This window comes from Lucilia cuprina, chromosome 4, assembly GCF_022045245.1.
Source record: "Lucilia cuprina isolate Lc7/37 chromosome 4, ASM2204524v1, whole genome shotgun sequence".
NCBI lineage: Eukaryota > Metazoa > Arthropoda > Insecta > Diptera > Calliphoridae > Lucilia > Lucilia cuprina.
In genome coordinates this window covers 44,353,209-44,378,960 of record NC_060952.1, presented here as the reverse complement: position 1 = coordinate 44,378,960, position 25,752 = coordinate 44,353,209, and the positions used below count along the sequence as shown (strand labels likewise).

The window sequence follows — 25,752 nt, the reverse complement described above, 5'->3', positions numbered from 1 at the left end:
AATGAATGTAGAGGTATGCGGGCCTTACCCCACCCGTATACCTAAATGAGTGTGTCGTATGATTTTCTCTATGAATGTGTCGAATAAATGAGATGTGTGCTGGGTTGAATGATGATGGATGAAAGGTATCATATACAAGTGATACCAATTAATTTTCCTTCCTTGTCCAGATGTGTTCATAGTATACTCTGTTCATATCAGACTTACCACAGCGTGTCACTGTGAGTAAGAACGATGTCTACGGCTTATTGATGGATCGTGCTTCGGTCCACCGGTTACGTCTCTAGGTGCTGTTACCGAATCAACAGAGCCATAGTAGTGTGGTTGTCTTACAACGTGACTACTTTGGCAAGAGATTAGATGGCAAGAGATGAGATAAGGCCGACACGGCAGGTGCTCACGTTAAAACTCTCGACAGTCTATTCATATGCATATAAGAGGTGTCTTAGAAATATCGATTTTATTTGGATGGACTTTATTTAGTTCTTTAGTGTCGATTTGGTCATATATTGACCTGTCTCTTGAAAACACGCACGTAATAAGCTGGAACAGTAACTTTTTTCACATATAATTTTTGGGTCCAGTCGATATAAGTGCCCTTCCATAATACCTTTTTAACTGGATTAAAAATACCTAATTTGAAATTTTACAAAAACAAGTTTTTATTACACATTATTATAAAACTAGTCATAGCCGAATATAACACTCTGGTTCATTATTTGGAAGGAAATGTTTGGATTAAGATTAGGTAGTCATTTTTTTGTTATGGATACATAGACTACTTGTCAAACTGCAGGGAACTAAAAAAAACATCAATTATTATTCAAATCTTTTAATGAGTTCTAACCACAATTTACTTACCGCAAATTCACAGATAGCTATTTGACCAGAAAATTATAAACAATTCAATTCATTTAGGATATTTTGGCATTTTATTTTTTAAAACAATCATAATTAAATAATAAAAATATTTAAAATAACTTAAATATTAACAATATATAATTAAGCATGTAAAAACATAGTTATTGCCGCAATTTAAAGAGCTGCGTAACAAATGAGCAAATTATCATACACAATATTATTTAAACATAATTAATTTTGTATAATAAATAATTATATATTCAACATTATCATCAACATTTATTTATCATTCATTCATCAATTTTCCAAAATTGCTAAGGTGCCTTAAGCAAATTATCATTTACATACTTTACTTTTAGTATTTATAACATGATAATGTAGTATAACATAATAATTGGATAATAAAAAATAGTGATACATTAAGTTGCAACTGATAATAACTTTTATTATTTAGAACATAATAAAATCGTAAAAATACAAAAATATAAATAATTACAATCTCTTTCTTTTTTTTCATTATAAGGATTATGAACAAATAAAGGATTAAGATAAATTTATATTGTACATTGGTAAATCAAACAGTGGCGAACAAAATTATACAAACATTGTTTATAGTTTGCATAAGAATCTTAATAATGAATTTACACCTAAATAATGCTAAATGCACAATGATCGCCATTGAAATGTATACATCCACTGCCGTTATGGGTAACGGGATTAGGAATTATAAAATAAAAATGTATGTAGGTATTTAAGTAAATATACATTTAAAAGTAAAAGTAAGCATTTAATATTAATGACCGACACCAATGTAAAGTTTAACTTAAAGAAATCTAAAATCACATCAGAATTAATATTTCTATACATATATTAGTTAAGGTAAACTTGTATTAATCATTAATTAACCATTAAAATCTAAAGTTTAACAACATTTACAACCATTCTTCAATAAATGATTGGGTGGGTTATTTTCTAGTATATCTGTTGTATTTTTTCTTTTTTCAAAAGTAATTATAAGTACATGATCATGTGTACTTACATTTAACTCCATTTAGTTTTAAGCTTTTAGTACAAGTACCCTGTGCCTATTTCTTTTTCTCAAACATCTAATAAAAATCAACATTTTACAGTTGACTTTTCTTAACGTCAACAATTTCTTTGACCAATATACGGGCCGTTAAATGTGGCTCACCGGGTGCAAAGACAACTTCATTATCCACTTTGTAATCGGCATAATTTAGACGATAGACTTCATGGAAACCCAATTTCTCCATAACACGAGCCGAATAATGACTGGAGCACAAAACATGCATAACAGGAATTTTGTGTTCACGCATGTAGTCCAAAGTGCTTTCGGTGAGACGACCAGCAATGCCCAAACCACGATAATTGGAATTGACTGAGAGAATTTTACCATCCATAATAACATCGGTACCAGGATATAAATCAAAGACATTGAAATCTTCTTCAATGAAATCCATTAATTGCAAAACTTTTCTGAATTTTGGATGATCACATGAATCAGCTGATTTTTCATGTTCAGCATTGGGCACCTACGAAAATGAAAAAAATTTAAATTTGTTAGAAATAGTTTTTAAATTTGTTAAGTTTACTGTAAGTTTAGACTTCGAATGGATTTGGAGGTATCCCATTAGAAATTATATTATTCTCTTAGTTTATTAGTAAAAAGAAGGACTCATTTTATCAATTATTTCCGGCTATAAAATTGGTTGTAAAATTTTTCACATTTATTTTTTTTAATTTTCTATTTCTCCTGAATAAAAATTTGCTATCACGAATTTTTCATTCACAATGGTTAATTTTGTTCGAAACAGATAAGATTTAGAAAATGTGTTTATACCCTACACCACTATAGTGTGGAGGGTATTATACGTTTGTGCTGATGTTTGTAACATACAAAAATATTGGTCCAATACCCACCTTAAAGTATACCGATCGATTCAGAATCATTTTTTGAGTCGATTAAGACATGTCCGTCCGTCCGTCTGTCCGGCTGGCTGGCTGTCCATGTTAACCTTGTGCGTAAGGTACAGGCCGCAATTTTCAAAATAATTTGATGAAATTTGGACTAAGCATGTTTTTTTGGCACAGGGACGAAGCCTATTGAATATGGTTGAAATCGGTCTATTATTTCACCTAGCCCCCATACAACCGTACCTCCCGATTTAAACTTTTTATGCCATAATTACGTCAAATATTCTATTATCTCTCTTAAAATTGGCACAAATGAGTTTTATATAAGTATAAATGACACTGCAGCTTTTCGTAAGGATCGCCCTTATTTGACCCAAGCCCTCATACAAACCCCCCTTCAAAAAATGTCTTAAACGTCTAAAATTGACTTGTAACCATTTGTATCGCAATGAAACTCAACAAAATTAACTGTTATTTAAAAATATATCCTTTTCCCAAATTTACTGAGGATCGCCCATATTTGACCTATATAAAGACTAATTTAGAAATTTCTTAATATTTGCTTAAATATTTTGGAATTATGGTAATATTCAAAATAAAAGATTCTTTATAAAAAAATAAAATTTTTTAAAATATATTCATGGTGTAGGGTATTATATGGCCGGCCATGCCCGACTATACTTTCCTACTTGTTTTTTTAATAAAACTCACCGGACGATGCATGAGAGCATTTAGGAAGACTCCAATAATTTCGCCACTCTTCGTCACTGCCTTGTATGAGCAACCATCTTTTATACATTTTACGGAATATTCCTCTAATTCTTTGCATTCACCCAAATTTAAATACGTATTTAAAGGTTCATCCTGAAATGAAATTAAATTTACAAAAAAAATAATTAAGTAATTAAATAAATAAAAATATGTTTATTCAAAACAAAATGTATTTTTTTAAATGTTAAAATAATAAATATAGGGGTCATTAGCCTTACAGGTTATTAGAAGTTGAATCTAAATTAAAACCAGTAAGAATTACTTTAATACCAGTTATAATACATAAATAATTAAATATTTTGATAATTACGATATAACTTTTATTTAATGTCATCATATATATATTTAAAAAAATTACTTTGTTTTCTAATTTTTGTTTTTCATTATTGTGATTGTAGTATAAAATTTGTGATTTATAAAAAATAATATAATATGCAGAAAACCAAATTGTTTTAATTATATTGTTATTAGTTATTATTTACATATTTTGCTTAGTATTCATCAATATTGATTGATTTTATTAATCCAAAAAAAAAGAAACAATAATATTCAAATTTATTTACGTTTTTGGAATATTTGATTTTATTATCGCGCATAAATAAATTCAAATATTGTTTACTAACAACAATTACTTGCAAATATTTTTCTATTGTTTTTATCTAACTATACAAATACATTAAGCGGATGAAATTTATCAGGCCATTTGTTAATTATAAAGAAAATTTTCTTAATAAAGAAATTTTCCATTTTTCGAATTGGAATTCAGAAAAACAAAGTTGGAGATACATCTAACCCCTTTAATGTTGCCCTTTGAGTTGTGAAACTAATTCATGCAAAAAATATGATAATGAGGTTATTAAAATCTTTCAAATTAATCGAAAAATATTAATGAGAAAAAGATATTTTTAATATATTTTTTTAAACTCAAGCATGTTAAAATTATGAAAAATCGGTTTTGGTATATAAATAGTACATTTAATGAAATATTTAATACATTAACAGAATTCTTTAAGAAATCGGAATCTAAGTCTTTAACAATTCAGTATTACTCAAAGTGTATCTTTTAAGAACGTAATGTTACCCAGTAAAAACTTTCATTACCATGTATGAAGTTAAAATGCTAAAATTTACATACACAACAGCATTTTAAGTCATTATTTTAACACGGTGATGTCATTGCGATATCAAGTAATTAGAAAAAGTAGTCAAGTAAGTAATTAGTCACATGAATAAACGTATACAGCATCTGTATCTTCAATGACAAGATTACTTATGAATAAGAAAGTATTTATATAACATATTATTAGTAAGACCTTATTAGACTACTTCTATGTAATTTAAACAATATTTAGTAGTCATTGAAAAATATATTGTTAGGTAAGTAATTATAATTGAAAGCCATTACCCATTTTTGCTGGGTAAGTTTTAGAAACGATTGTAATACTAATAAAATTTTAAAAAAACACAAACCCAAAAAATTAAAAAAAATTAATTAATTCTTTTTACAAAAAAATTTAATTGAATGATAAAAATTTGAGTGAATTCACATTATTTTTTAATTAATTGCAGTTCTTCTCCAACTCATTTTCTTTTTAGAGTGATTTGACTTTTAGCTTTGTATTTGTGCAAAATCGTGTAATTTTAATAATTACACTCTTTTATTAAAAAATCGATTTGGATGAAACTTGCACCAAGGTTAGTACTATTGGATAGTCGGTCAAAAACTACCAGGCTTAGAGTGGGTCAAAGTTGCTAATTTTATACTTACATAGTTTTATTTAAATGAGTATAACCTTTCACCAATTTTTTCTAGCAAAATTGTCCAAAGAATAGTTCTAACCTCGGTGCAAATCTAATCAAAATCAGAAGATATCGATTTTAAATTTTTGTCACTGAAACAAAATTGCCCATATGTATAAGTATAGCATATTTATGAAACACGACTGTGTATTGAACATTTTGGTAGGAGGAATTTTCGTTCACTTTAGATTAGCTCTTGAATTTGATTGATTGCTACTCATTTCTCATTAAATAAATTTGAATTGTTATTCATTTATCTAACTCATTTGAATAAATTCAATATTAATTCAAACTTTTAAATTGAAAACGAATTGAAATTAATTTCTGCCTAATTCAAATTTTGGTAATTCATAACGAATTAAAATCAACAAAGAATAATTCATTTACAGCTCTGATATGTAAAAACATTTCTTTCAATTTCTATTAGTAATTAAAGCCATGAAATAAAATTTTAAACAAATTGCAATTAAATACTCGACGTGTGAAAAAAATAATAAAAAATATATTTAAAAAATATCATAAAAATTCAGACCGAAACAATATACATTTTGTTTTTTTTTATAAAAATTTTTTAAATTGTTTTTTTTTTTCGCAGATTAAAAAAAATGCTGAAAGTATTATTTTGGTAGTTGTTAACTTTTCAGTATCACACCATTAAGCCAACTTAATTTATATGCATGAATGTTAGAATGAATGTTAATTTATAGGAATAGATAGAAAGCAAGTGCAAATTTTAATATTAGAATCACGTTTAAATTCCTAACCTTATCTACAACAAAATCTAAGCAACCAACGAATCTGCCACCCACCTTACTTAACTGCTTTTATTCAAACTTGGAACACCAAAAAAAAATAAACACTCGAAAAACACACGACAAAAGCAATCTCAGACATGTGCACAGATTTTTTCATTAATTAATTAATAGCAGTAGTTGGAGCAAAAATAAAACAAACAAAAATTAAACAAAAATAAATATCTACAAGTATGTTTAAATTTATTTATTCATATTAAAAATTTAAAAACACTCCTTCAATTATTTGTTCTAATACAACTGCATTTTGTTTTATTTTTACAAAAATATATATTTATTTTTTTGCTTTAATTTTCTGTCTAAATTTAATTAATCGCTCATGCCATCAACACGTCGAATGTAAAATGTAAAAAATAATAGACAACTACATTTAATTTGACTTCACCCCCGTACAGTGACTGACTGATTACAGGTGGTTCCAAATGTGATTGTGACGCTGGCGGTGCTGGTGGCAGCAGCAGCTTAACAATCAATTGTTATTATATTATTATTATTATTATTATATATATTATTATTAGAGACTTAAGTACTTTTATTGCAATACAAGTTTACATTATTATTATAAAAACTTAACAAATGAATTTAGAATCTCAATTAGCGACGACTGACTACATTACTCCAGTTGTGTTAAATTATTTTACTGTTTGGATTGACGTAACAAGATCTTACTAATGTGTTTTTAAATCGTAATGAGTGTTTAATTCACGCAATCGAGTGTAAGCAATTTCAAAATGTTATTGTATTTCGAAGTGATTTTTTAAATTTTGATTATTATTACGAACTAAAAGATAATTTTCTTAATTTCCAAAATTTATTAAGATATACAATAATGTAATTGTAATTATAGTTTTAGTTGCAACAACCAAATGTAAAACAAATTGGTATAGTTTTAGTTTCAACAACAACGATATCCATTGCTCTTTTTAATTGAGATATCGTGTTCTGGAATTAAAATAAATTAAATGGAGCTTTTTGAAAAGTTATATATATCAGCGCCAAAGGAACTTTATTTATAAAATGTTGTATGTCATCTTAAAGTCCATTCATATCAGCTCTAATATAAATACATACTTATCATTGAACATATTTTCTTAATACATATATGTATATAGTATATTTCCCTACACTACTATATTTCAAAGGGTATTGTAAATATTGTTTATAACGAGCAAAATATTGGATTCAAACCTATTTGAGAACGTTCAAATCGACTAAAAATTACTTTTTAGTATGTCCGTCCGTCAACTTTAACAGTTTTTTAAAAAAAATTTAAAAGTATTTTCATAAGCGAAATGTACACAAAAATGTATTGTTATTTCAAGCTCTAGGCGAAGATATCTCGAAGAAGAAAGATGATATGTCAGATGTTAAGCCTTTGTTTTAAATATTGAATTGTGGGTAGAAACTAGAGTATTCAAACGATTAATCGTCGTTCGGTTAATCGATTAATTTTTTACGTTTAATTGTTCGAATAAATGAAAATTTCAAATAACGAATAAACCGAATAATTTCTATCAATTAACCGCTTAAGAAAAACGCAGTAAAATTACTATGTATTTTCTACAATATTTTATAATAAATTTTCTTTTTTTCTAAATTTCTTAGTCAATTTTCTATAATAAAGAATATTTATTTGATGATTCTTGAAAAGAAATCAGGGAAATAATTATATCGCTTTTATTTTTCAACCAGTTTTTTTGGAACATTGTTGTGTTCTTAAGTATTTATAATAAGTTTTCAGCAACAGTTATAGTTGAACTAGTGTTCAATGGAACGTATGAATTCTAGAACTCGTTAAAAATCTTAAAAACAGTAATGTCTTTCACATAAACAGGAATAATTTCAAGTATTTGATAAAAAGCTGAACAAAGAATTGAAGTGAAAGAAGTGAAAATAATATTTTTGTTTATAAACCGTGCAAATGTTATTTTCAAACATGAAAAAAATCCATGCGTACAGGAAACTGTGGACCATTAGTGTTAACTCTGTGTACTCAGTTTTTCATAATCAGCTCCTGCTCCTGTAAAAGGACTTTAAAGTTTAAAAGACATTTTGCACAGATACTTATAGTTGATGCAGTTTGTTTGGTATTGAAAATGGGCAATATCGGTCCACGATTTCGCCTAGCCCCCATATAAGGCCCCCTTCAGAAAATGACTTTATCGTTCACAACTGACTAACAGAAGCATCCATAGCGGTGTAATTCGGCACAAACATGTTGGCCGACATAAATCTCTTCGTAGAATTTTATAAGGATCGGTCCATAATTGACCTTACCCCCCATTTAAAGTCCCCTTCAGAAAACAACTTTATCGTTCACAACTGACTAACAGAAGCATCAATAGCGGTGTAATTCGGCACAAACATGTTTTATGGTGACATAAATCTCTTCGTAGAATTGTATAAGGATCGGTCCATAATCGACCCCACCCCCCATATAAAGTCCCCTTCAGAAAATGATTTTATCGCCCATAACTGGCTAAGAGAAGCATCAATAGCAGTGAAATTCGGCACAAACATGTTTTATGGTGACATAAATCTCTTCGTAGAATTGTATAAGGATCGGTCCATAATTGACCCTACCCCCCATATAAAGTCCCCTTCAGAAAATGACTTTGTCGCTCATAACTGGCTAAGAGAAGCATCAATATCGGAGAAATTCGGCACAAACATGTTTTATGGTCTCATAAATCTCTTTGTAGAATTTTATAAGGATAATTGACCTTATCCATAATTGACCCTATCCCACCTTTAAGGTCCCTTTCAGAAAACGACTTAAATGCTCATATCTACCTTAAGAAGCATATATATAACAATAATATTCGACATATAAAAGTTTTATGGGAACTAAAATCATTTTCTTAAATTTTATGAGGATGAGTCCATTATTATCTAACCCCCTAATAAGGTGTCCTTTAGACAACGAATTCAACGCTCATTACTACAAAATTCTACATACACAAGCTTCGTGCGAGCCAAAATCTCCCTATCAAATTTTATAAGGATCGATCCTTATTGAAAGTAAGAATATCGGTTCACGTTTTCTCCTATCCCTATTATAATGCCCCCTTCAGAAAAAAACTTTATCGCTAAGAGATGTATTAATAGCGGTGAAATTCAACACAAACATGTTTAATGAGAACTTAAATTTATGCTCATATCTGCTCATAACATATATATAAAGCAATAAAATTCGACATAAAAAGTTTTATAGGAAATAAAATCATTTTCATAAATTTAATGAAAATGGATTTATAATTGACCTTACCAAGGTCCCCTTCTGAAAATGACTTTAAGACTTATTACTGACCCAAAAATGCGAGTACATCAGTCAAATTCTACATAAACATGAATGATTTGATGGTGGGTATATAAGATTCGGCATGGCCGAATATAACACTCTTACTTGTTAAATTTGATTACTTTTTCGTTTTTTCTCTAAGTGAGACAGGTAAATAATATAGATAGAATGTATTTCATTTGATACCAATATTAGCATTATAAAATACATATAAATATTTTAAATATTCGTTTGTAGTCCTTTAAACTTTGAAATCCTTTTATAAGGGCATAAAAATCGGAATACGCTATTCTAGCATGATTATTTACCGGCTAACGTAAAACCTCAAATAATTATTTGTCGAATAAACCGATTAAGACAAAAACCCGATTAATTGAGTAGAAACACAAAGATTCTATGGGCTGTCTTTAACGAGAGCACGGCGAGGAGACTTTCAAAATGAGCTAGTCTCATTTTTAGTGAGTGGGCACACATAATTACGGGAACAACTTTACAGAAGAATGTAGAACATGTATAGAGGCCAGTGAAACTCTGGAGCATTTACTATGACATTGTCAGTCATTCGCCGAAATTAGAATTAGATAAAGGTTAAGGTCTATTTCTTTGGAAATATCTTAAGAATTGTATTATGCGGGGATAACATCCTTTACGATCACAGATTTGAAAATTCCAGAAAACTGAGTTTCCGAACATGGGACGATAATACATTTAGCGAATAAAATATTTATAAGGTTTTTGTTTTTACCAACAGACATTTTCCAAGAAAAGGTGCGCCAAATAGGCTCGAAAATGGTTTAGGTGTATTTCTTCGGATTTGATGTACATAGGTACATACTGGAGTATTTAATTATTCAGGTTTTTGTCTTATTCGGTTTATTTGACAACTAATTATTTGGGGTTTTAAGTTGACCGGTTAATAATAGGATAATTCAAAATTATTCGGTTAATCGAATAAGTATGTTGTTTTAATAATTATTTCTTTTCTATAATATTTTTCTTCCAATAACAAAAAAATATATAATTTTCCACTAGGTACTTTAAATTCAATTCTATTAATTTTTTACCAAAATATTAGAAACTATATGGAAACTGTTTTTCAAAACTGGATGTAAAAGTAAAGGCGAAATCATTATTTTCAAGATTTCTTTTCAGAAATTTGAAATGATTCTGCATGAACTCATTCTAAGAAATAGACTAATCAGAACAACTTAATACAATGTTTCTAAAGTACTGTTATAAAAATGATCCAATAAATGTTCTTTTTAATTTAAAAGTAATTAAGAAATTAATACAGAAAGTAAATTTATTATAATAATATTGAATTTTGTATAAGATTTACAGTAATTTTATTGTTTAATAATAAGTTTTTCTTAATCGGTTAATTGATATAAATTATTTGGTTTATTCGTTACTTGAAACTTTGCAATTTTCATTTATTCGAGCGATTAATCGTCAAAAATTGATCGTTTGAATATCCTAATACACACCTAACCTATTCATTTCAAATCTTATTGATATAAATACGATCTGTCGAATTTTTTGGGATATATTTTCTTTAATTAGATAAACTCTATTTTACTGTATTTTTATATGTATTTCCCCAAAGTTTTAAATGAAAATGTAACCAACTATATAAGTTTGTATGTTATATTTATTCGTTCTTAGATAATATTTTCAACAGTTTTGCATGTTAAAATGCAAAATAGAGTTAAATGTTACGGATAAATGTTTGCCCACAAGTTTGACACCTTTTAACATTAATCTATATTTAAAAATATATATTATTTTTTCCACTAAACGTATACGAAAAATACTATTGAAGCATTTGTCTAACAGTTTGTATTTGGTGTAATATTTTACAAGTCACTCACTGACGTAGCGCTTAATGATTTTTTCTAATACATTTAATAACTGGGTAATAATAATTTATTGTGGCACCTTTTAATTACTTTCGATACCAATCGATTGTTGAGTATATTATGACTTAAAACAACGGCAGCATTAAATATTTTCTTGAAAATTAAAAACAAAACTATGGAATAAATGAAGGCAAACATATTGGTATAATATTCATGTTTTAAGGAAACACTACATATGTATGTATTCATTAACGAGAATATTAAAACGTCATTTAATTTGTTTTTTGAGGTTTTTTGTGCTATTTATATGCAAATTTTCTAAGTAATCTTCAAATAAGTAATAATAGTTTTTTCGTGTGCAGGCATACATATCTGTTGTGTGGGTTTTTTTACCAAACTTAAAAGTAATTAAATTTTTTTAATATTTACAATTTATTAAGTTACACGAAAAACGTGTATTAGAATAAATTAGTTAAACTGATCTTTAACTTTTCAATATAATTTATTTAAATTGCAAGTTAGAATTTTTAAGAAAAAAATTATTTAAATATAAAATAATTTTATTTAAGATTTTTTTACAAATGCAAAATGGTACTAATCTGTCAATTTGTCAGCAGATTTATATATGTGCTAGTAATACAATTGTCATATTTTAAATACATAATTAAAAAATTTTTACTAACACTATTATTCTCCCTATTTCTTTGAAATAATTTTATTTGAAAAGTCACAATTTAGACAAAAGATATTTCTTTTGTCACCCAGTATGGTATATACTAATTTCCATAATTAAATGCTAATTTAAACAAATAAAATTTTTAAACAATGAATTAATTTGCAAAAGAAATAAAAAACACCTGGTCACTCAATTATAAGCGTGTGTTTTCTTTCATCCACACGAATTTGTAGTATTTTTCCAAAAGGTGCAAAATTAATTAAAAAATATATATCGTAGCAATTTCACTAAACATTTGTTTTATTTTATGGGAAATTTTCCTTTTTGTTCGATATTACAATATAAACAAACAAAATTTAAAACAAAAATGTGATTATACTTGGACATGTCCGATCATGAGATGCCCTAAAACAACAATGCTACCTAAAATGGATTGAAATAGTACAGCGATTAACATTTTTAATGTACATAATTCACTTCAAGACTTACATCGTCATAAAAAACAAAAAAGTACTAAAGAGGTCCTCTTACTTATACATATATACGGTATTATAGTATATTTATTTAATCTACAATATTTTCTTAATCTACAATTTACATTTAATGTAAGATTTTTACATTAGAATCCAAAGCTACGATTTTTTTTTTTTTTGGGGGGGGGGGGTTTAATTAGGATGGCGTTGCATTAAGCACTCATATTGCCAGGTTATCACACGTTTGTCCAGAGAAAACCCCACCAACCGACCTATACCTTCATATAGGAAGTTGGAGCATCCGGACTCTATTTTATCAAAAGTATTAATGGTCTTCACCAGAAAAAAGTTCCAGAGTTTTAATGGTCTCCACCAGTTTATATTTGAGTTTAAATGGTCTCCAACTGGTTATATCGTGAGTATTTTATGGTCTCCACCAATAAAACATAACCTCACTTGAGGTGATACGAAAGCACGAGGTTAATGTAGACAACATATAACTGTTGTATGTTGTCTACATTAATACATCAGTGTAAGCAAGACGCAAAACTGTCGAAAGCCAGGCAACAAACACAAGCCTTAAAGCGTTTAAGAAATAATCGCGATGACGCGAGAGTTGTTCCCCAACTCAGACCTGAATTACGACTACAAAGTTACGATTTTATGAATCTTCATCATTTAAGCCGGCTTTACACGATCACACAAGTAATATGATCTGTCAAAATTTTGTGTAGAAGAGTACGGATGGGATCGTCTAAACGCAATATGTAATGAAACCATCACACATTGAGAGAGAATAAAAATGCAAAATTTGACAGTCGTATGGCTCTCTTCTCTCTGAAACAGCTGATTCCATATGACTTTTTTATTGTTTTACACCAATCGTGTAAATACAAAAAATATAAATAACACGACTTTTATTATCTTTTTTGATATACGGATGGAATTTCATTTTACTTCTTCATTATACTTGTCGTTCGTAAAGTGTGATCGTCTGAATGCCCATTTGAAGATATTATGAACCTACATTAAAAAATGTAATAAAATTGTATATATAAATCGACTGGGTAAAATAAATTCGTCCAAAAAGCATTAAGTATTACATTTTTTCACATTTCAATCATTATTATAAACGTAAAGCATTCCTCTTACTTAATATTTTGGTGAAGGGTGTACTATAATTGTTTAGATTAAAATCCAAATAAATATTTGCAAATTGTTCGCATCACTGTAAGCAAGCAATTATTCAAATTCATATTGATATTGAAATTGAAAAATATAGAATTGTTTCAAATGTGTTTTCGTTTTGCACTGATGTTTAATTTTCAATAAACAACAGTGTGAAAAAATTAATTTTAAGTGATGAATACGTGAAACAAACGTACAGCAGAAGTGTGCATACCGCAACTGACTGATGGAGTACGTGCGATAAAGAGCTGTTAAAGAATGTATTCATTGTTATCTGTTGGCTTAAACAAATCTTTTTACTTCTGGCACCAAATTTTTGAACTTTTTTCGGATAAAAAATTTACACCTATAAAAATTTGATAAAAAGAAATACAAAGTTATATATCTCCATTTTTTATGACTTACAATTTCGAAATAGATTTGTTTCGAATTCGAATGTTTAATATATTTTCTAATTCTTGGTTCGAAGTAAATAAAAAAAAAACATATAAATTAGTTTATTTCAAAAATTTCAAAAGCATAGATTGCAGTTTTAGCTTCTGTACCTTTCATATTTTTGCTTGTAGAACTTAATTGTTTTCTTTGCATTCTTTTAAATCTCTGTTGGAAATGTACATATGTTTTAAAATTTAAATTTTTAATGTTTTTTTTTTTATTTTTTGTTTATATGAATTTTCGCACAAATTTAAGACGTTTTGTTTTCGCTTTTAAAAGAATATTGAAATCGTTTATATTGCTTAGATGAGTTTAATTTATTAAACCAAATGTAACGAATTCATTGACACTTAGCTGTTTTTTTTCATACAAGTATATATGAAACATTCCTTATTATTTTGGTTTAGAGTTAGTTTATGTTATTGGAAATTAGACAATGAAATTGAAAGTTAAAATAAAAATTCACCTTAAAGAAAAATGCTTTTAACATTTCAACAACTTTTTCTGAATCTTCGGGTTTAACACATTCCACTGTGTAGGGCAAATCTTCAGATTTTGGTACTTGTGTGGTTGTGGTGGTGGCCGAGGATGAAACATTTAAAACACTGTCCATTTTTTGGGTAAGTCTGGCAATTGGATATAAATCCGACAGCTGAAAAGAAGAAAATGAAATACATAACAGTTTTGATTAATTCAAAATATTCTTAAAATATAAATATGTATATTGGAAATGTGTTAAGCATTTTATGAACATTGTTAGATTGACTATAATATATCCTCTGTTAGGCCAGTTGGCAGTTTTCTAATCTGTCAAAAAATGTTAATTTTGATTTCATTTTTTGTTTTAATTGTATGTAAAAATATAAATTCCCAGTCGGCTTAAAACGTCAAAATTGTACATTGTAATTAGGTAAGTTGTAATTAAGTTTACATTTAACCTTTTGGAAGTAAAACGATAAAGCGAAATTGTAAGTACATATTTAACTCCCTATTTGTAAGCGAGCGCAGGAGTACTTGCTTTCAATATCGTCACCATAGTTAAAATAGTTAATTGACATTTGAACTCATTACTTTTTAATGTAAATTACATTAGGAAGTTACAAAATTATGAGTATAGCGATATTTTTACATTGGAATTTAAAAAGCCAATAATATTTGGAAAATATTATATAGAATATTTGTATGTGTGATAAATTTCATTATAAACGGAGATGGTAAATCCGACTGCTGCCCGCTCTTACATGGATTTTTCCCAGTACAAGAATGTACATATTTTTAATAAAGTATAATAAATACCATCTTAATGTTTACACACATGTCAACGTGAAAACATTTTTCAATTTATTATTAAATATTATTTGTTTTGACTTTTCTTAATTTTTCCGGAAATTGTATTTATGTTTGTTGTGTTCCAAGAACATGAATATACACATTTTTCTATAATTTTATTTACACTATAGATGACTACTATAAACATACATAAAGATTCCAATTTGGAAAAAAACATATTTTTCATTAGGAAAAATGTTATTTTGATTAAGTGACTTTTTATTAAATTGGCCTCTATTTCTGGTTAATACTTAATCTTTTGTTCAAACTCTTAATAAAATTACATACATATGTACATATGTATATGTGTAAAATGAAATTGTTTTTCAGCAAATATTATTTGGATCGTAATGTTTAAAGTTCCAAAAAAATGCTTAAAAATTTTAAATATCACAGCATTTATTTTTAAGATATTTGCAAATAAAGTATCTAAATACTTAATATATATAATTTAAAACTAACTTCAAAATAATTAAGATTATCTGTTGCATTTTTTGAAGTAACCCAGGAAGTAATAGTAAAATTGTTATATACATAAGTTGTACATACTAATTGCATTTAATATTATTTTGTTTAAAATGTAAAAAAATTCAAACGTTTTTACTGCATATGTTTGTGACATTCTAAACTCTAATAAAATTAAAATTAAATTTACAATCATTTCAAAATATGTACATAAAGCAAATGAGATGTACATATTTTAAACAAAGTAATAAAATATAATTTGTACTCAACTGCAACAGATATTGTTTGTTACTTAAAAAACAATAAGTATCTGGTTTTTGACAAACACGTTATTTGTTTTTGTTTTAGTCAAAATTTTAATTACGGGTCTTTAACATTTTGATTTATTGGCGATTTGGGGAAACAAAAAAAAAAAAAAATCGAACACTTAGAAATATGTGACTAATGCTTTGTTATCGAATTTGCATGATTTACAGGTTTTAGTCGGAATTTGTAATAAACAAATTTTGAATACGGGAATGTTATCTTCTAAACTATGAGTAATAGGTTCAAAACTGACTAATACTGGATAATATGCCTATAATTTTGAAAAGTGAATTACATATAATTAAGAAAATTGTATACAATCAAAGGGACAAATAATTGTTAAATTAATTAACACAGTGTTAACCAGATATTTTAGTAATATTCCTATCAGATTTGATTAATATCAGAATTTATCATTTGTAAAAATTCATATTGTCGTTAAAATTAATAAAGTCGTAGTCTGATTTCAATAAAATTTAGTGAAAATATTTTCATGATGTCTCCACTATTTATTCATAATTATGACCTGTAACGCTTTGGTAAATTCCCTATAAGAGACTATACGAGATGTAAGAAAACCTGCGGCATTATCTGTTAACATTTTAAGATTTGAAAATATCATTGTAATTAAAATGTGCTGCGTTTTATCTCGGAAAAAAACACTTTTATACAAAAATAGTCTTTAACTAAAATGTTGTAAATTTAGTTGTCATTGAAATTATAAAAGATCCTAAATAAATACGGCCTATTAAAAGTGAGACATTCGTAAAAAACTGAATTTGTGACCTTTTACAAGGCATGAGGGGTATTTATTGCACAAAGTAATTCATTACATTATCAATTACAATTACTTGTAATGTGTAATTGAGGAATAATTAATTGATTGTAATTGAGATTCTAGTGTTTTCAATTACATACTTGTAAAGTATAATCTAATAGTAACAAATTACAATTACTTGTAATTGTAATTCAAGTTTAGACAATTGCAATAATTTGTAATTGAAGTTACCAATTACAATTACTTGCAATTTTAGTTTAAAAATCACTAATTACAATTACAAAAAAAGTAATTATAATTAGAAATTTTTCAATTATAGTTACAAGCTATTTAGAAAACTTCAAAGACAAGTAATTGTAATTTACCAATAATAGTAAGGAGAATCGAGGCCCATCTTTTCCTGCATTAATAATTAATATTTAAATCTAGACATATTCTCTAAAGTAATTACAAATTATTTATACATTTCCCCCTTATTCATAAACAGCTCTTTATTTTATAAAAGGTTTATAAAACAAAATTTCCATATGAAATATGATTTATAAATCGTTTATAAAATAAAAATTTGTTTATGAATATGAGGGTTTATATTTTATTAAAAAAAAAAAATTTTAATGAAAACCGTGATATATGAGGGCGGTTTGTATCCTAATTTAGAAAGTTTTTTTCTTTCCTCAATAAATTATTCTAAAACATATGACTTTTTCTTTTAATTTTAAATGTGTTGTTTTTGAACAGAACATAATTAATTAATAATTTTAAACGAAAATAGCACATGTTCAAAAATTAAACATTTCTAAAAACATGAATATTTTCTATGAAGGAAAACATAATAAAATGTCTTTTATATCACAAGAAACCAAACAATTCAGACACTTTTTAGTTCTGAGACATCATCCACTTACGGTATATCTTTTTTCGACCATAATCGCATCATTGTCAGCAAATGTGCGATTATTTTTTAGCATTTGTGGAAGATTTTCAATTTCCATGATAAAGCTGGGGGTATGTTGTCTTATTAATGAAGAAAAACTGGCAAAAATGTTTCACGGTAATAAAATTGTATTAAAAATTTAATTAGAGCACTTAGTTTGGTTTTTAATACACCAACCAGATGGGAAAATTTTTAGCAAAATAAAAAAACGATCAGAAAGTGTGGTAATAGCAAAATATCAACAATGATTTTGCCAGACGTATTTAAACGATACAAATTTAGATTTGTTCAGTTTGTTTATCTTTTTGGTTTTTTTTATTTATTTTTTTCTCTTCTTGATTTTTGTTTATTTCTTATTTATTTAGTCTTTGTTGTTCTTTGTAACAAATTTGAATCGAAGAAAATAATTCATTCACTGAGCGATGACTTTTTTCACAAAAAAAATAATGACGAGCAACCGCAATACAAGAAAGATAATTAAACTAATTAACGAATTTTTGTTTATCTTTAAAACGTTTAAAAACTTTTTAATTTAGGTAACTTCACAGATTCTTGTAAATTTTTTAATTTTACTACTATTTTTAAAGTTAATTATTTTTTAAACTGCAATTAAACTGTTATATTATTAAAGTCCTTAATACAGTTGACAGGATTTATCCTTGAAAGAATATTGATAGAATGTATGATTTTGTAACACAACGTTTGATACACTTGGTGAATGAGTGAATGATTGTCAACATTATATAGTGTCACGTTTTATACGACTATACTTTTTTAGAGTAATGTTTTTTATTTCATTTTTTTTGCTTAAAATATTCTCATACAATCAGATTTTTTAAGTAAAAAAATATTGTATTGTTTTTGTATTAAGCCAATACTTTGTATTTTTTGTTTTTGCTGTTTATTTTTAATTTTGTTTTTGTATCTTATAGATGTATATATTTTTGTATGGTTTCCGGCGAGTTTTGTATTTGCAACTAAAAAGATACTTTTAGCAAGAACGTTGTTGTCTGTGTACGAACGCGAGTAAGTCTTAACTAACTGGTCACGATTGCTTTTCACTCTGTGTAGAAATGTGACGGAACAAAAATACAGGCCGGCATTAAAACAAAAAAAAGTTCATTATTAAGAAAAAAGAGCATGCGCTGAAGGAGAATTTGTATTATAAACGGGAAAATTTGTTTTTGTTTGAAAACTTGGTTGTTGCTGACAAAAAAATATATACCAAACTCACTCCAAACAATAAAAAATATATTCCACACAAACGTGAGAGATGTTTGCATAGAGATTTTGCGCCATCGATTTGTTTGTATCAGGTATGGAACAGTTGATTTTATTGTAATTTTTTTGGCAGTGGCTACAGTTAAATTTTAAAAAATTACATTTATCCAGAAATAACACAATTTTGTGCAAATAAAATTGGTGGTTGAAATACAACGATCCGTTAGGTAAGTATTTACTACCCAGTAAAAAAAGAACTTCCACATAAGCGAAAAAGAAGTAGAATTTACTCCATGGAAGTACTGAAAAAGACCTGAAGAAGTGACGATTTTAATACAGGCTTGTCATTGGAGGGATGTTCTTTTTATTTGATTCCAAATTTACTGCATCTGAAGTAATTTTTAGGAAGTAATTTTGATGTTCTTTTTTGGAAGTTATTATTAAGTGAAATTGAATACAATTATTTTGACATAAATAATATCGAAAACAATATACCAGGTCTCAAAAATATTTTGTATATTATTTGTATTTGTAAATAATTTCTAGATTCCTCCTAAGTAATGTAGGCGGTATTGTCTTTGGCATTTAAGGATTGAGTTGTTAATTAAGAAGAAGTTATGTTTTTGTTGGGAATGTGTCAAGCCTAAAAAAAATCTTACATATTATATTCTTTGTAAGTGATTACTATCCTTCAAGTACAAGTCTTGATCGTGTTTATGCTGGTTACAATATTGTTGGAGCAAATTGTAATATCCATTTTGCATCTCTGGCTTAAAATCGTGTTACAACAAGAATTAAATCAATAAAAACTACAATATTGATTACGAGTGGCCTTTACTTAATCTCAACAACTATTGTTATTATTATCAATCTAGAGCTGTTCTCACTCTTGAAAATGTTATACTTCATATTGTGTGAATGTATATAAGTTATCTTTCATACATTCACATATACATCTAGGTGTTCTGTATACTTGCTGATCCAGTCTTTTGTTTATTTTAAACATTTTCCTTAATGTTTATTTGTAAATATCTTGATCACTATTTGTAAATGATTTTAACTGTCATTCCTATTCAATCAATAATATTAAAATCCTAAATATGTACATATGTATTTATAAAAGGAAGTCAATCAGCTTAATTATACATCAAATACTCGTTTAACAATATTAGCACGAATTTTCTTTAAAAAAAAGATTTTGCTGTAGTACATATACATAGTATGTATATGTGTGTTTGACTAAAGCCACAGGGGGCACGATCCTCCAATACGATTCGGGGGCACGGTTGTATGGGACCAGGCGAAATAATGACCATTTTCAATAGCGTTCGTTCGTATGTGCCAAATTTCATCAAATTATCTTGAAAATTGCGACCATCCTGGACACACGGACAAACGGACATAGCTAAATCGACTCAGAAAGTGGTATACTTTAAGGTGGTTCTAGGAGGTGCGCTTGTAACCTCCAATTTTTAAAAATGTTCTTGTTACAATATTTACATTTTCAAAAGAATACATTTATGGGTCTTGGATCAAAAGATGTATTTATAAATTTATTAAGATTTTTTAACAGTTTTCTACCAATTTTGTTTTTGCACCAAATTTATAATAGTTGTCAAATTTTGTAAACTTTTGGGTGTTCAACAAATCAGCATAAATCCATTTATACTTTCTACTATAATGATGTAGAGTATACATTAAATCAGCCAAGTAAAAAACATTATCAGTTTTGTTTATTTTTCTTAAAAAAGAATTAAAAATTATTTGTTTTTGTTATTAGTACTCGCACAATTGCCAATATGCGATGGAAGTCAATCATTCATTTATGTAGTCACTCACCGACTGTCCACCCGCCGGTTGTGTCAATGAGTCTGTGGACATTTAAATCACCTTTTCAATGAATGAATAAATAACAAATTGTATGCGTATATCAGATTTTCAATCGAGGCAGTAATTTTGGCGCCAAATAATTATTTATTTTCTTTTTGTAGTTTACATTTTTTTCTTTACGTTTTTGTTTTTACCTTCCTAACAACAGCATCAGCGTAATAATAAAATAAAAAGTGTGAGAAACAAATTAAATAAACATTATTTATTTAATTAAATGTTCAAACATATGTACGTACGTTCATGATAATCACGCTGATGATGTTGATAATAATGATAATAATGACGTTGATTTGTTTTTTTTTTGCAAATATAAAATTTATTAAAAACGATAACAAAAATAAATGATTGATGGATGGATAAAAGGTGGCCGGAACAGTTGGACATGTGTTGAAGTTGGCACGCGACATTAAATATTCAAATGAAACAAATAAGTGACATTCTTATTAATTATATTAGATAATTTTGTAAATAATAATTAAGTTGTAATTGCATAAAATAGAATTTAGTTAGGTACTTAGATGTAATTAGTTTGTTAAATAATTATTAAATTATTCAGTTTAGTATTACTATAATGGAAAAATTTGTAAACGTAATACTTGTTAAGAGCGCTTTGTGTTATAAAAATCTGATTCAATTAATAATTGTGTTAGGGTCAAAGGTTTATTTTTGCATTTGAAATACATTTTGAATTTTAAAACAAATTTAAGCCATTAATATTTTTTTCTAATTGGTAATTAGAAAATTTTTTGTCGCGAGACAATATACTTATTATTATTTAAACGCCAGACTGTGGTATATTTTGCAGTTTGTAATAGTATCGCAACAGACAATTTAGTTGACAAGGAAAGAGAATTTTAGTTGAGAAAAGATAATTCACAATTCTTTGAATTTGTTATGTTTCATTTATCATTTTATAACTATATCATTTTGAATTTATCACTCACTTACAATACAATATGCAAAATATTCTTAAAATTCAGTCAGTAAATTAGAAATTTCGATTAAGTTGTATTTTGTGATCACAATTTTACTTTTCTATCAAATGAGTAATTAGCTTAATTAATTTCAATGAATTTTTTTTCGTTGAAAATAATATTCAAGGGAATTTTGTAAATTTAATTGTTAAAATTTATATTATTTTTATTGCATGTAATTGATATATTTTATTGCCGAATTTTAATATATACAATTAAAATAAGTGAAAACGTGTTATAAGGTATCCTTGACCTTATGATAGCCCGAAGTTTTTGTGAAATAAAAGTATTAAGAGAAAAATTAGATACGATTCGATATCTAAAACTGTGTGCAGATTTTAACTGAATATTTTAACAAACGCAAGCAAACATTAATAAAAAAATAATTTATTTTTTAAAAACAGGTGTTTCGAAATTAAATAATCAGATTAATTTTGGTTCCGACAACATGTACAAGAAAGTACTTAGTAACACTTCCCAAGAATTTCTACTTAACAGGCATTTTACAGCATAAATATTGATTTTGTCATTTTGCTTGTAAAACTTCGAAATATTTGTCGTAGTTGAAAATATCCAAAAAATAACTGTTTACAAGTGTATTTATCAAACTTTTCGGATTTAAAAACGGGTTTACAGTTATTTTGTCTATTTGTCCATTCTCTTACTCAAACTGGAAAGGTTTTTAAAAAGAAATATTTTTTATTATTTTATTGTTATTATCGACTAAATAATCCCAACAAAAAAAGTACTTCCAAAAGAGCGAAAAAAAGTAGAATTAACTCCATGGAAAAACTGAAAAAGAGCAGTAGAAGTGATGATTTTAACACAGGCTTGTCATAGGGGGATGTCCTTTTTATTTAATCGAAAATTCACTACTTCTAAAGTCATTCTCAAGATGTAATTTTTATGCTGTATATTATATTTTTCTTAAATAATATTAACATATGTTAATATTAATAAAATTAATAAAATAGAAGCTTAAAAATAAAATTTTTTATTTCACAAAAAAGTAAAAACAAAAAAATATATTCAGCATAGAAAAAATAAAATTATTTTCGATTCTTCGGAAGTCATTAAAAACCACTTTCATAGAAAGTAAAAAATTCAATAATTGATTGTAGTGATGTATGTTATTCCTTTGGATGTACTTCGCTTTATTTTTGCTAGGATTGGCTACAAATCCAATTCAAAATATTAATTAACCTTATTACTAACGACCACTCATTATTAAGTCATACATTACTTTTGCATTACAACTGCATTGCCTACAATACTAATTACCAAAATTTTAATATATTTTACTGGGATTTTTGTTTTTATTTACTAATAAATCGTTAAAAAAATCAAGATATTTAGAAAAATTCCATAAAAATGAATTGTTTATAGAATTTTAAAAGTCTTTCGAAATCCGAAGAAATATACGAAATACGAGCATTGCCTCATAATTTCTTATTTACATCAGGATTTTTCAGCTTTTTGCAAAAACAACAAAAATTTCTCTACTATAAAGCTATATGATATTGAAATTTTTGCTAGTGATGTGGAAACGAGTAAAAACAAATTTTCAAAAAAAATATATTAATTCTTCAATTAATCTCCATTTTTCTCAAACCCTTTGTGGGCCTTTAAAAAAAATCAAACTTTTTTGACCATAGCTGGCAACAAGTTCAAGTTATCATATACGGACAAAAACTATTATTCGAGTAATTATTAATATATTTAAAGTAAGAAAATGTTTTTTAGAATATATATAAAATAAGCAAATTTTTGTCACATTTATAATTTATGTGCAGTGCACATTGCCATTCCTTTACAAAAAAGTTCAAAATTCTATCAGAATAATATTTTTGCAGGAAAAAGTTTTACAAGCCATAGAACACTTCCAGAGGGGAAGGGGCCGTATGTCGGTTAAATTGTTTTTCCGTCATACAAGCTTGGAGCACTCTAATGTTTATATGTTCTTTAAAAGGATTGAACATTCAGATGGCTTAAAAAAATTTAACATCATAAATTTGATTCGGAGATTCGGATTCAACGCAGCATAATTCTCTACAAAAAAAGTAAAAATAGCAGAAATTTTAAATAACTATTGACAAAAAATATTCTTCGTCAATAGTATTTACTAAAACAATAAAAACATGTTTTTTTTTTAAATTTGTGTATATTAATTAAATAATTAATTAATAGGTGATCGCTCTGAAGAGAAATAAACACTTTAACAAATTAAAACTACCAAAACAAAACAAAAAACCGCAAAGGTTCATGATTTACGAGCGATCAACCAACCAACCACACACATGTTTTTAATAACTTGGATTATATACATATTTATGTATATATTTTTAATATTTTTGCATATTTTTTTAATTTCTTTTGTTGTCGTCAATTTTTTGTTGTATTACAATGATAATACAAATATATTCGTTGCATTTATTCAACAGGTTTTAAAAAGTAAAAAAAACAAATACTCGTACAGCAACATTTCCAGACAATTAAGATAAATAAACAAACGATATGATAAACCACAGTCCAAAAAAAATTCCCTAGAATAAAAAAGTTGTGGTTTTTTATAAGCTGTATCAATTAAAAGGTCTGTGTCTCATCATCATCATCAACATCATTGTCAAGTTCAAGAGCTGATGGTCTGATGCTTAAACCTTTGATAACGTAACGGGTTTTTTGGGAAAGTTGGAAATTAAAACCATAAGTTTAAATAATTCAGAAATAAATAAATAGGACTAAAATTTTAATAAATTAAAAAGCTATTAAAATATAAAATATTATATTTTTATTTTGCTTTTAAACTATGTACAATTCTTAAATGAGTCAGGGAATTATACCAAAAGTAATCAAGAACTGGTTACCGCTGAGGGGTAACTAAACAACATAGTGGATTTAGAACATAAACATTGAGATAAAAACTGTTTATTTATAGAGGGATTTTTTTATTAAAAGTCATATTTAAAGAAAAACATTAATATGAAAATACAATGAGACAACTCCCTCTTAAATTAATAAAAGACGAATAAATTATTGCGTCAAAGTAACGGAATGAATTTCATAATGAAATGGAACTAAAACAAAAACAATAATTTCCAGAAAAATGTCCAAACATCAGCTTGTTCCTAATTATGCTAAAATCTCTGAAATGTATCCAAAATATTAATAACAGGCTACTTGGAACTAAATAAGTAGGTTGTATGAGGCGGGATAGCTGAAGTAGTGTATGTGAACATTATATTAAAATATTTATAGCACAACGAGAGCAAGAGAATATTCTTGTAGGATATTTATACAAACGGTGGGGATAAACAATGGGTACTTATGTTCCTAATGAATAACGTGTTTAACTTAAAAGCGTACAGATATCGCAATCAAGTTCACAAATTTAAAAGCTGTTATTGTTTTAATTTTATATGTATGTATGTGAAATATATCGATAAATATACATCCATACAAAATAGTTCATATTTTTAGCAAATATTATTTACATGTTTAAAATTTCCATTTCTATAAATGTTTTTAAAGCAACATAAACAAAAGCATAGAATGCCTTGAACAAATGTCCGGCTACTTGGTATTTTATAGAATGATTAATACCGTTACCGTCACCTATTTGGTGTTGAAATAGTTAAATATTCTGTTGACAATGATAAAACGCATACGCAAAACTGCATATTCCCGGCAGGGGGATATAACTGGATACATTTTTAATTTATAACCCATTGTCGAAGTTATTTGTAA

The 25,752-nt window shown here is 27.0% G+C and overlaps 1 protein-coding gene across 3 annotated transcripts; it reads right to left on the bottom strand.

Annotated features, from left to right (window-relative positions):
* Nucleotides 1-1,865: 1,865 nt before the first annotated feature.
* On the bottom strand, nt 1,866-25,338 carry LOC111674574 (arylalkylamine N-acetyltransferase 1). Of its 3 annotated transcripts, none has more exons than XM_046949493.1 (5): nt 25,331-25,338; nt 20,814-20,816; nt 14,578-14,763; nt 3,508-3,660; nt 1,866-2,414 (listed from the first exon to the last, which is right to left on the bottom strand). In XM_046949493.1, exons 3-5 carry the CDS (start codon nt 14,722-14,724, stop codon nt 1,986-1,988), a joined length of 729 nt encoding a protein of 242 aa, XP_046805449.1. In that variant the 5' UTR covers nt 14,725-14,763; nt 20,814-20,816; nt 25,331-25,338; the 3' UTR covers nt 1,866-1,985. The 3 variants fall into 3 exon arrangements, with proteins under 3 accessions (XP_046805449.1, XP_023290985.2, XP_023290983.2); XM_023435217.2 differs by lacking the exons at nt 20,814-20,816; nt 25,331-25,338 and adding exons at nt 17,691-17,695; nt 17,765-17,775; XM_023435215.2 differs by lacking the exons at nt 20,814-20,816; nt 25,331-25,338 and adding an exon at nt 17,895-18,947.
* Nucleotides 25,339-25,752: the final 414 nt, after the last annotated feature.

Coding starts and splice junctions, on each gene's coding strand:
- LOC111674574 (XM_023435215.2), bottom strand. CDS start 17,981: ATGGAAATTGAAAATCTTCCACAAATGCTAAAAAATAATCGCACATTT. Junction 3,661..14,577: donor TAAAAGCATTTTTCTTTAAG/GTGAATTTTTAT, acceptor ATTTCATTTCAG/GATGAACCTTTAAATACGTA. Junction 2,415..3,507: donor ATGCTCTCATGCATCGTCCG/GTGAGTTTTATT, acceptor TCATTTTCGTAG/GTGCCCAATGCTGAACATGA.